Source organism: Antrostomus carolinensis, unplaced genomic scaffold, assembly GCF_000700745.2.
Source record: "Antrostomus carolinensis isolate BGI_N321 unplaced genomic scaffold, ASM70074v2 scaffold22468, whole genome shotgun sequence".
Taxonomy (NCBI): domain Eukaryota; kingdom Metazoa; phylum Chordata; class Aves; order Caprimulgiformes; family Caprimulgidae; genus Antrostomus; species Antrostomus carolinensis.
Window position 1 is genome coordinate 6006 of NW_010332900.1, and position 12858 is coordinate 18863.

At 53.3% G+C, this 12858-nt stretch overlaps 2 protein-coding genes across 2 annotated transcripts in view; one reads left to right on the top strand and one right to left on the bottom strand.

Moving 5' to 3' along the window:
* The first annotated feature begins 252 nt into the window (after positions 1 to 252).
* On the top strand, positions 253 to 5744 carry LOC114818834 (receptor-transporting protein 3-like). The gene is given in 4 exon segments (XM_029086413.1): positions 253 to 395; positions 1607 to 1714; positions 1716 to 1902; positions 5703 to 5744. Coding segments are annotated over 4 exon segments (480 nt in total).
* A 2074-nt stretch (positions 5745 to 7818) lies between these two features.
* MASP1 (MBL associated serine protease 1) overlaps positions 7819 to 12858 on the bottom strand; it is a 26424-nt gene continuing 21384 nt past the window's right edge. The window contains exon 12 of the mRNA XM_010173690.2: positions 7819 to 8714. Within this exon, the coding sequence (XP_010171992.2) occupies positions 7819 to 8714 (896 nt within the window). The remainder of the gene's footprint in view (positions 8715 to 12858) is intronic.

Here is a 12858-nt window from a genome sequence, read left to right on the forward strand (position 1 = left end):
AAACCCACCTTTTCCTTGTTTTGGAGAACATTTCACCTGGCCAGGACCTGGTGCAGCATCAGCAGAACCTGTTAGCACAGGGATCAGGATAGGGTGGTGCTGCTCATGTGGGAGCAAAGGTTCACCTCTTCAAGCACAAAGACATCATATGAAGAGGAAAAATTTGTGGAAAAGAAAGCACACATGCATTAGCACCTAGAAGCCGCAAGCTTGACCCTGGCCACTGCCTCTTCTCCAGCTCCAGATGGGACCATGAGGACCTGGGAGGACATTTTTGCAGGGAAAATTGCAGACATGCACTTAACAGGGCCATGGACACTTCAGGAGGATATCCTGCAGGTCCACGTCCTCAAGTCTGGCTGGAAGGAGTTTGTGCAGCACCGTGAGCTTGGGAGGTAGGGGGCTGCCCACTTGGTCCCTGTCAGAGCGGGACTGGGGCAATGGGCTGCCACGCGGACCTTTCTCCAAACTGGCTTGTAGGAAACAGCTTTTGACATGAAAGGTGGTTTGGAGGTGAGTGAGGCTGGGAGGGGTTTTTCCTATTTTGTTCCAAGCTTGGTGGGTTATTGCCAAACTGGAAAAAAATAATGATAATTGGAGGGGAGGGGAGTTTGGCCAGAGTTTTTCCATTTGATGTCAAGATTCAAAGAGCTCCTCCAATGAGCAGGGGTAGTTACCCCAAGCTAGAGACAAAGGATGAGGAGAGGGAGAGGAGCTGTCTGCTGGAACAGAGCACAATGGCTGAGCAGTCTCTGCGTCTGCACCAGGCTTCGGGGTCATAGAATCATAGAATGGTTTGGGTTGGAAGGGACTTTAAAGGTCATCTAGTTCCAACCCCCCTGCCATCAGCAGGGACACCTTCCACTAGACCAGGTCACTCAAAGCCTAATCAAGCCTGGCCTTGAACACTTCCAGGGAGGGGGCATCCACAACTTCTCTGGGCAACCTGTTCCAGTGTCTCACCACTCTCACAGTAAATAATTTCTTCCTGATACCTGATCTAAACCCTGGGCATCAACCAGAGACTTTGCCCAGGTGGCGGCAAATGGAGACCTTGGCTGCCAGCCCCCACGGAGATTGTGCAAGATGAAGAGCTGCAGGTTACACACCTTTCTACTTCTCAAGATATCTCACCTGCCCTGCAGCCTCCACCCACACCTTCCTTCTATTTTTTTTTTTTTTTTTTTTTTTGGAGCTATTTTAACACAAATACTAAAGCCAAGGTCTGTTCTGGAGTGAGCTGTGACGAGCCATCATGGTGAGGGGCTGGAGCCCCAAATACACATGGGTCCTGATGCTTCCCTCCCCAAGGAGCCCTACTCCTGGCCGTGGGACCAGGATGGGCTAGGAGAGGGGACCAGAGTGGTCCCAGCAGGCAGCCTGGTTCCTTAAACCTGTAATCCTGATGCCAGCCCTGAGCTCACCTCTGTGTTGAACTACCCAGACTAGTGTCATGCTGTTTGGGGAAGGATAACTTGGTGTGAAGCTTGCATGAGTGAAGTTAATCCATCAGCCTTGGCTACCCCAGTCCCTTCTGACTGTGCGGAAAGCCACTGATTCAGCACAGGGAGCCTGGAATGACCTGATCTTCTCTGTGCCCTGGTAGTTTTCAGTGTTCCCAGTGCTTTCATGAGTGGTCTTTGACCAAAGCACATGTCCTTTTCCACATGTGCTGGTGCCAGGACCAGGGCATGGTACGGATGTGAGCCTTTCACCAGGCAATGCCCCGACCCCCAGCTGGAGGAGCCCGAATTCAGCCAGGACACCCCGGAGAGGCTTCTGCACAACGTGGTTCTAAAAATCCTCAAGTACTTCTGCTGTGTGCCTGTCCAGCCCTCCAACCTCCTGGCAGTCGTGGTGGATGCAGTGGTGGCAGGGCCACACAACAGCACCCGCTGCGATGTGAGCCTTTCACCAGGCAATGCCCCGACCCCCAGCTGGAGGAGCCCGAATTCAGCCAGGACACCCCGGAGAGGCTTCTGCACAACGTGGTTCTAAAAATCCTCAAGTACTTCTGCTGTGTGCCTGTCCAGCCCTCCAACCTCCTGGCAGTCGTGGTGGATGCAGTGGTGGCAGGGCCACACAACAGCACCCGCTGCGGGGGACCTGGATGGATGCACACAAGGCCAAGACCCATCACACCCTGGAATGCCAGGACACTAGGCATTATGGAGCCCCACCCCACCACCCCTTGCCCTTCAATAACAACTTCCCCTGGAAACACTGCTGCTGCACTGGCAGCTCTTTGCTCTGCATTTTGTCAGTGCTCCTCTTTGTCCTGCTTTATTTCACCAAGGACTAGTGGGAGCTGGGGCTCACAAAGACGACCAGGGGTGATGGCTGGGGGGGCTGATGGAGTGCCTGAAAAATTGGGTGCCCAAGGTCAGCCCTCACTCGTGGCATGGTGAGGCTTCCCCGGCTTGTGGGGGGGGGGGGGCCCACGACACACCTGGCTGCCTCTATCAGGCATCTTGTCCCACAGCTCCAGGAAGCCTGGTGAGTCTGTCACCTGCGGGTGCATCAGGGGAGGCCCTGGGGTCATTGTGGAAAATCCAGCTCCACAGAGCCACAGGGGAAGCCTGGAGATGTGGCTGTCCCCTGGGGAAGCAGTGTGCCAACCTTGGATTTAGGAGCAACTCAGGAGACAGCACCCTCTTGTGCCTGTGCCATCCTCATTGTATTTTTCATTTTTATAACACACCACATCTCACAGAGAGGCTGAGCAGGGCTGCCTGGCTGGTGAATGACTTTTATTAACTCCACCATCTTCCCAGCTTATTCTGTTTCAGTGGCCCCAGGCACCTGACTGTGCTGGGTACTGGCTGCTGGCGTGAGGGTTTCTATCACACCCCCAAACTGAGCTGCATCACTCCCTCATTGCCATTTTCTCTGGGGTTTGTACACTGCCTGGTGGTTTAATAGCAGAAACACAAACACTGGGGGACCTGCTGCTCACTGCAAGCAGCAAGAGCTGAAGTGAACAACTCTCAAACTACTCCAGATACTGAAATTGGTTTTTGGGCTGTTTGGCAAATGAATCCGAGGGCCAGACCTGCAAAGCCACCGAGGCAGCTGCATCCATTCCCTCCTGACTTTTTGCAAATGATTTGATGCTGAAGATGGACATGATAGAAAAGATTTCATGACTGAATTAATGCAAGAAAGATGGACTGAAGGAAAGGCAATAACCACTAAACCCAGTGTCACTGCTGCAGCTTGCACAGCATCAGGTCCTGGTTGTGCATCTTCTCAGGTGCTCTCCTCCCTGCTGTGTCCTGCAGGGCCTTTTACACTGCTCACTGTGGGTTTGCTTTTTTTGCTGTTTTAAGATTCTCCCGTATTTTCATATATGCAACCTGCAGGCTATTAGTTAAAAAAATAAAAATAACAAGAAAACCTCGTGTGATCCAGGGGCCATGTGGATTTTTTTTCTTAAGCGCTCTGTCCTGCCCATCCTACCAGCTCTCCCCCTTCTCCAGCACCTTCCCTCCTCCTGCAGCCCTGGCCATGGAGCCAGCAGATGGAGCTGCGAGATCTCCAGCACTGCACTGGGATGCACTGGGACCAGTGACCCACCAGCACTGGGAAGAGCGAGCCCACCCCAGATGGGGGATGCCCTCTCCCCTATCCCTGTGCCCAGCTATTTCCCTGTAGCGTGGTCCCCCCCAAACCATACCCTACGTGGATATGGTCCTAGTCTACAGATGAGCCAATCCCTCGCTGTGATTTCCCTGTCTCAGAGCACTGGAGGTGCACACGCGATGCAAAGCGCAGGGCCTCGTACCCCTCATGGTCCCCTACTCTGCCTGGGGGACAGTGGTGCCACAGCAGCAGGGTTGGGGACCAGCGTGGTGCCACCAGCAAGGATTGCCCCAGGAAAGAGAGCCAGCATGACCTGTTCCCCTTGCAGTGAATATCAGTGATGTCCAAAGTGTTTTTGGCAAGGGAACCATGACTGAGGGAGTGCTTTGGACCCAAAGGGTCTCGTATCTGAGTGGACTTGTCCTTCTGGAGGAGGTTTCTCCTTGCTCGGCTGACTGGGGCTGAGTAGCTCTGCTGGGGAGGAGGAGGCTGATCCTGCATCCTGGACCAGCTCCCTTCCTGTGCTGAGAGCAGCCCGCCCTCTCCCCGCTGGTATTATGTCACGAAGCAGAGACATGGCCAAGTTTCTTGCTGCCATTGCCCATAGATCTCTTTTTTCCATGCTGAGGTTTTCCCAGCCCCAGTCATCGTGTCTGGCTGCCTGTAGCCTCCCCAGCCACCCAGCTGCTGTGGGGGGAACTCCCTCACCTCTGCCTGGGAAGCCAGCTCTGGTGGAGACCACATCCCTGTGGGGATCCTTATTTTCTTTCTTGGGTCTCTCTGCTCTTTAACAAGGGCAGAGCCATCCCTTGCTCCCCTGCAATGCCCTCTGCACACACCCCGTGCTCCCCTACCCACGGCCTTACGTGCAAGCACTTCTTCTTTCCTGGTTCCCTCCTCGGTGCTGCCTGCCTGTCTCCTCATACTGTGTGTGCATGTCTGGGGGTCCTCTGTCCCCTCCATCATGCAACCCCTTCATCCCCTCCCCATCACTTATAGACACCTGTGAATACGTGGGCTTCTCAGCCACAGCCTCATTTTTGGGCTCCTTCCAAGATACCTGGTGCAGTTGTGCCCCTCTCCCAATTGTTTCTGAGCAAACTGCCCTCAGAGTGCTGCTTTTCATGGCTTTTGGTGATTTTGGAGCCCAGAGCAAGTCCCCATGGCTCATCTTGGCCCCCTGGGATGGTGAGCAGTGGCCAACCCTCCAGGTGGCATGGGGACAGCGAGCCTATCCTGAGGAAGGTGGCTGAGGGATGAAGGACTTTCCCTATGGGTCCCAGACAGGTCCTGGCTGTCCCCCCTGGTCTGTCCAAGGCTGGGCTCTGCCACAGCCCACTCTCAGCTCATGCCTGGCACTCACACACAGCCATGGATGGGCAAACCTCACCCAGGGACGTTTTGCTGGCCTTTCACCACAGCCAGACTGATAAATTGCTGTCTCTGCGCCTGTCTCCCCAGAGAGAAGCTCTCACCACTCTGGCAGGTCGCAAGATGCCAGCAAATGCAAAGCTTGTTGCTGTTGCTCTCGCTTTTCTTCTCTGCTGTCCTTTCCCAGCCCTCCCCGCATCCAGCCGCAGTGGCCGCGGGGCACGAGGGCTTGGAACTCCTCAGCACAGCAGCTTGGTGAGCAGCGGGTGAGGGCTGGGCTGTGTCGGGGATTTCTCGGCAGAGCTATCGATGGGAGGTCAAGAGCCTGTATTTATGAGTGATCTGTTACAGGGCAGCAATATTTTTTAACTTGCCCCGGAGCTGTCTAGGCTCAGATCCTACAGATGATGGTTTAATGCTCAGGGGACCATCCTCATTTGTACTTTTTATTTCTCCTCACCTTCATCCCTCTAATGTCTCTGGACATGTTAGCAGACCTGTGAGTTAGCGAGCCAGACCCACTGCCCTCCTCCCTGCTGGCAACCCAGAGAAACCTGGTGCTGTTATTTCAGTAGGAAAATAAAGATCAATAACCCAGCTCACAGCTCTGAATCCAGGCACATGGTAGCAAACAGTGCCCATGATTTCAAGCTCTCTCCAAAGGCTGGATTTTCACAGCCCGTGATGCAGAGAAGAGATGCCCAGCAGAGCTGTGTCCCTACCTCAGCTCCCACCTGTGCTTGCTGCAGAGCCTCTGCTGTGAAAACGCGCTCTCCCAGTCCGACAGCTAGCGGGGACAGGCTGATTTTTCACCCTTTAAAAAGCAAAAGTCACATACCTGTTCTTTTTTCTGCATGTCAATTGAACCTAGATTTAATTGCTATTCTCAGCATACAGGTTGCTGCACTCTCCTCTTGCCACCGCCCCCGTCTTCATTGCTGTGCTAAGGCTGTAAATAATTGAAGGGCAGGATCTCATCTGTTTTTTGCAATTTGTATTCATGGCTGGTTGGGATCTATCTCAGCCCATGAAGCTTGGAGCAGTCGTTGGGATGAGGGACAATGTGAGAATCCCCTTGGGAGCACGGGCATGCGTGGCGGAGACCAGCAACCAGCCTTGACCATGTTCCTCTTGGGATAAAAGCCTCAGGGCATGAAGTCAGTACATATCAAAGTTTTATTTTGTTCTCAGAAGGAAGATTACACAGAACCATCCTTACATGACATCGGATATTTTACAGAATGTAGTATCAAAAAGAAATATATATATATATAAAAATACCTCGCAGTTACGTGACATAGCCAAGAGTACAGTTCTTAGCGTGTCTGCAAGTTCAACCTTCCTCAGGTCTTCTGCTCCTCTACATGCTCTACAAATGGCTTTTTGGACGATAGCAAAATGGCAGAGTGGCTCATTCATTGTTGACTCCTTCCTTGCATGGCAAAACCAAAGGAGGAGGCAGAGGACAGGCCCAAAGGAGGCTACAGGCATGCAGAGAGGACAGCAGGTAATTTTTGCCTGTTGCTTACAGCTATAGGAGGGCTTTGCTGGCAAGTGAAGGAGTTGATGTCCCCACTGAACGAAGGTAAGCTCACCTGACCTTCTTCCTTCATGGGGCTTACTTGTCTGCATGGGCCATGGAGGGAGGCTGGGGAGATAAGAATACTTCTGGTGTGTTAGGTGAGTTAGATGCAGTCTAGGATGACTTGGACACCTGCAATAGTCCAGAAGAGCCATGAACAAACACTGAAGACCATTTACAATGGCCTGTAAATCAGCCAAATCAATGGCCTTAAAAGCAGCTAAAAGGGACCAGGTTCTTACAAGAATGAATGCACAGCCATACAGGACTATCCAGGCCCCTAAAGAAGAGGTGAAACCCCAAGGAAGGGGTTATCTGAAATGATTCTGCTGAAAATAAGTATTGATTAGATACAGCAGATGTGATGCTATGTTGTGTGCTGGAAAACTTTCCTTGGGAGGTCTGCTGTGGCTGGAAACCATCCCAAGAACTACTTCCGGGGAAGACTGGAGAGGGCTTGAGGTGATGGAGGGTCAGAGAAGTTCTGGTGGCTGGAGGTAGGGGTGACACTGTGTCCAAATCCTGCTCCCTGTCCTTGTGTCCTGTGTGGGGCACCCATCCCACATGGTGGGGTAAGGGTAGCCCACTTGGGTTGGTGCTGTCTTGACAGCCATTAGCTTTCCAACCATGGCTGAAGTTTAGGGCTAATGTGGATGCATCTTCACATCCCTGGGGCCAGGTGGACATCACCTGAGATGCCATCAGGCAGGGATGTTTGTTTGCAAATAAAAATAATAGCAGATCCCCAGGACTCTCTCACTACTCCTTTCACAGAAAAGGTGTTCCACAGCGTGGGGGACCTGTGAGGTCCAGGCCTGCCTGGATGGGTTTCCTGCACTGTCCATAGCCTCTGTAGCTCCTGAAGTTGCATCGTCTGATGGGAAGATCTGGTTGAAGAGCCCTGGGGATGGGGACAATTCTCTGTGCATAGCCCAAAGTTTTTGTGGCAGGGAAATGCTGCCTCTGTCGCTGTGCCTGTGTCCTGGCTTGGAGGAAGGCTCCCTGGGAGGATGGATGAGGCTTGGAGATGGACAGCACAAGCTGAGGATGCCAGCTGAGACTTTGCCCTTTGCTCGCTTCCCCCAGCTCCCTAGCAAGCATTTCCTAAGAGCACAAGCGAAGGGATGCAGGACCAAGCGAAACAAATGACGTGGAGGGCTGGCAAAGGCCTGGCGTGCACTGAGCGTTGTGGCTACTGCTTGCGAAAGACCAGAGTCTGGAGCACATTAAACAACAACAACAACAAGAAGAAAGGGAGCTGCGACAGCAGGCTGCTTAGTCACTCATCTCTCCAGCTCTGGATCCAGAAATGTCCACCTCTCTGAGGAGCCTGTTTTCTTCTCCACCCAGTCCACATAGTTAGAGACTTTGGTGTACACACCGTACACCTGCTTGCTGCCGCACTCCTCTGGGCCACCCCATGAGACCAGCCCTTGGGCCACCCACCTCCGAGTTCCTGGGTCCTGGATGACAAAGGCTCCCCCACTGTCTCCCAGGCAAGTGTCCTTCCCACCTTCGTAGTAGCCAGCGCAGAACATGTTCTCGGTCACGCTGTAGTTCCCAGAGCGTGACTCATAGCTGGTCTTGCACTCCGCATGGAGCACCACCGGCAGTTTGACGTACTGCAGGATGTCGGACAGTGTCCTCATGCCCGAGCTGATGATCTCATCCACTGTGATGTTGGGGTTGGAGATACCCCAGCCAGCCACCAGCCCCAATGTGTTGGGGTGAGGCCCCTCCAGCTCGTGCTCAAACTGGGGCAGGCAGACAGGCATGACGTAGTTCCCCATGGTCACCTTCTCCTTCAGCTTGACCAGAGCAATGTCGTGGTTGTAGTTCTGGATGTCAAACTCCTCGTGGAGAATAATCCTCTCCACCGTCCGGTTGATGGCTTCCATCTTGTTCCTCACATCATGAAGGGCCAGGTAGACAGTGACGTGCTCCTTGGAGACAGGAATGACAGTCTTGTCTCGCCGTTGGGAGCGGAGCACATGGGCAGCCGTCAGGACCCAAGAGTCTGAGAGCAGGGCCCCGCTGCCAAACCATTTGTCATTGGGCACCCGGGACATGTCCTCCACCACAATCAGGGCCTGCCAGGGGAAGAAACCAGGCTCTGCATTTCGCCCGCCAATGATGCGCTTGATGATCCCAGGCAGAGGACGAGCTGGCCGGCCACACACTGGGGACAAAAAGAACAGGACAGTTATTCCCAGCACTTCTCTAGGGAACAAATGAAAAGGGACAGCCCTGTAGATTATGCCATGTGGCTGGTCATCTTCAAACCACTCACTTGTGCCTTTTTTTCCCATAGAGGGCAACTCCTCTCCTTTTCTCAGTGGATAAAGCCCATTCTCCCTGCCATCTTTACCTACTCCTGGCAGAGTGTGCCTCAGAGCTTGGAGCACGATGAGTATTGCACACCATGCCCTACACTAACAGGTCTCTGGAGATATGTCTGGGAAAGGAACACATCTGTCCTGAAGGATTTTTCTTCCTAAAGGCAGTCCCAGCTCCTTTGTGTCTTCCTGGCCTGGTTGAACCATTTCTGGTGGCAGTGGTTTGCCCTCCTGGAAAAGAAGAGGTCTATTGCTTTTCCATGAGGATGGCGGAGTGAGCTTCTTCAGCCCTTGTGAAGCTGGTCATGGACAAAGAGGCCAGTGTGAAGCCTGCACAGGTTGTCCAGTTTCTTCTGTGAAGTGGAAGCCATGCTGTGTTTCTCTAAGTCTGAAGGTTAAACATGAAACCAGGAGACCTCAATGCTAGTGCTGCCTCTGTCACCAGCCTGCTACATGACTTTGGGCTCTTCCCCTTTCTCTGCCCTCTGAGCTATTTCAGCAATACTTTTGGAGCACAAAGCATAGTTATTTGCTTACAGCCCCAGGACAATTGAGTCCAGCTCTCCAAGAGTTAAAAATAGCCACACCAAGCCCTCTGGATGTCCCATGCTTTCTGTGGCTGTGGACAACGAGGCATAGATTAGTGTCTTGTCTATGGACCAGTAGAACCAGTTGGTTTCCAAGATTTGGGCTCCCCTTTCCCCAGGTGCCCAGGGAAATCCCAGTCCTGACATCTGCTCTTACATGGCACCCTGGGACACCCAAGGTTGGATCTCAGGCAGCTGTCCCGGGAGGTACTACTGGGTTTTTGGCATAATCTACCTGCAATGATGAATGCACGTTGCTCAGCATCATCCATCATTGCATCTTTGGGGCCTGCAATACCTTCATGGTGGGGCAGAGGGTCCGAACTCCCTTGCATCTCCCCAGCACACGTGCATCCTGGAGTGTGGCTGTGTGGCTCCCATGGTTATGGCACCTTGCCCAGAACAGGCCATTCTTCTGCTAGCAATGAGACAGGACTGAAACCAAGTTGAGCCACTAGACCCCCATGCTGAACCAGGGAAGGAGGCTTCTTCAGAGCTGGGAGCACCCTGCTCCTGCTGTCCTGGCTCTGCAGGAGTCCATCCTAGGTTTGGTCATGGGCAGTCGAGGCCCAGTTAGTCACAAAGTTTCCTCCAAAAAAGTAGCCTCCCAGCTGCCTTCTCCTTCCTCAATCTTGCTATAGGTGGTGAAAGGAGGATGTGAATGCTCTTGGCAATGAGACCGTGGACTTTCTAGGCATACTTCTAGCTACCAGCCCAGGTGGGTCTCAGGCCTAAAGAGTCTCCACTGAGCTTGGGAAAGGTCAAGCTCTTGGTACCTCTCAGGGCAGGGCTGCAGCACATGTGACTGTGTCACAAAAGGAGGTGGAGATCACTTGATGAAAAGGATGGGCTTGTGCCAAGGTCCCATGTACTAGACCTCTACTTCAGAGAGGCTGGAGGATTCACCCTTCAAATAACAGGCTCATCTGATGTAAAGAGTGAGTCGTTGCCCACTGGGCATGAATACAGACAGTCAGAATTGTGTAGAGCACACTAGAGGACCATGGAGGCTTTCATCCAGGGTTAGCTACCCCAAAGCTATACCAGATCTCCTGACACTGAAGTCAGGCATGGATTCAGCAAAACACGCGAGCCAGGGTGAGAATTCAAGCACTGAGTAGTATTAGACCTTAGTCTTGATTTACATGGATGTGACCCATGCTCCAGATGGGGAACATGTTGCTACCAGATTCCTCAGGGAAGAGCAAATGGAGGGATCCTTCTGCTATCTTGAAGACCTGCCAGACGCTATGATTTCTGCGAAGCCTGGATTGCAGTAAAACAGGGCTGTGACTTAAAGGGTTGTTGTACAGTTGAGCTGTCTCCTCAGCAGGAGACAGTTTGAGGGCTAGTCTGCACTTCGCAATTCCTCACTTTGCCGTTCAGTTTCTGGAGTGATTTGACTGGTTCCACACCACTTCAGAAGTAGAAAGGCCAAATGAGTAATCGTGCAGCCTAACCATGCCTCGTGAGGAAGCTCAGCCCTTCCCAGACCATCTAGCCACTTGCCTTGCTCCTGCTCAATGAGCCAAGAAACCCAGGGGAATGTTGGTGGGAGGACTGGAGCCTGACATCAGCCCAGCCTCACCCCTCGCTTTGAGACCTGTCATGAGGTCTGTGGTCTCATAGCCATGGCATTTGCACTCCCAGAGGAGCTGTGGCTGGAGAAGGCTCAGCCATGGGATGTTGCCTAGCACCATGGGCTTTACTCCTGCATCTCAAGTCATCACCACAATTCTGGCAGCCAAACCAGCATTGGTCTCTGCTCAGCTCCTCAACAGACCCAGAATTAATGTCCAAAGAGCCCTTACATGCTGCCTGGTTTGCCTCCAGGAGCTTTATCCAGGCACTGTGAGACAGCATGAGGAAGAGGAGGGACTCAGCACGTTGTAGGTGGCCCTGAGTGGCTTGGACCGGATGGGTAGGAATGATTCTGTCCCTGGGGAACTTAAGCCTCGGGACATGATTGGTGGTGGTGGGGCTCGTTCATGTCTGTGGCAGCCCTGTGGAGGGCAAGTCCCAGGTTTCTTGGGGATGCTGATGTCTCTGGAAGATTGTGGGAGCTGATTTGGGCTTTCCCTTCTACAGCTGGGAGAGTCCTGAATTGCAGCAGCTCAGGTGCCGGTCTCAACCCTCCGAGTCTGCAAGGGGAACCCACATCTTCTGTGGAAGCTGTTAGGACTCTGCCCTGATGCCCCCTGTGCTGCAGTGGGAGGATGAAAAGCCTCACAGAAAAAAAGGTCTGACCCGCCCCAGGGTGATGGGATTGGGGCTGAGCCAGCCTTGCAACCAGGGCAGGAGCGCCAGGAGCTGCCAATGTGGATTTGTTGTGGCTGGGGTCTGCCACTGGGACAACTGCAACTTCAGCAGGGAGGGAGCATGGCGAGTGTTTCTGCGTGTGCTCTGCTCCTCTGCCTTTCCCAGTGCTGCAAGGAATAGAAAACGTGCTCAGGCAAAGAATTCCTGCATCCCAGCCCAGCCCAGCTGGTCTGCTGCACCAAAGCTGATGGCCGTCCCACGGAGATGGTTTTAGAGGAAGCGCATCCAGCCAAATATTTATTCTGTTAAATTACATATCAAAAATGCTGACCAGGCTGCAAATGCTCCCACTAATGGCAGAGGCAGGCGTGGAGTGGCCTGGAAGAGGAGTTTCTATGGATGGGGAGGTGGCGTGAGACATGGGGGAAGATCTGAAGAGCAGCTGGCCAGCTGCTGCCTGCAGATCCTGATCTCAGGAGAGCGTCACCCTCTCTCTGGGATTTTCCATTTTCCTGAAGCCTCTCTGACTTCTGTCACTAATCAGGAGGCCTGGAAATGGCCCATGAAAGCAGCTATGGCCCCAAAATATGTCCCCGTATGCTCCCAGCTCAAATTAGTTCAGGCTGAAACATCAAGGAGAGATGCAGGGAGCAGCCACCACAACAAAAGCAGCCATAGTCCGGGTCTTCGGAGATCTGTGGGATGCAGGGAACCTCAGGGGGTCCTTCCTCTGGCCTTGCAGTCGTTCAGTGTGGCCAGAGAGCAGATGCCCTCCATGGGGCTGAGCCAGCTCCCAAATCCAAGGGTGGCTGCAGCTACAGCTGCTGCATGGAAGCTGGATCCCTGCATCTCTCTGGAGAGCTGTCCCTGCACATCCGACCACAACCCTCACCCAGGGCTGCCTCCAGTGTCCGTGCCTGGCAGCCAGACCTGGCCCCACGTGTGGCTAGGGGCAACCAGACCTGGCCCCATGTGTGGCTATGGCCAGCCAGTCTCCCAGGGACTTTTGTTTAATCCCAAGTGGGCGCCTGGCCTGGAAACTTGCTGGCTGCAAATGTTTCTGCCACTGCTCAAAGGCTTGTGACTTTTCCTTCCCTGTGAAGCTGCTGGGGTTTTCTGGCAGACTTGGAGAGGGGGCAAA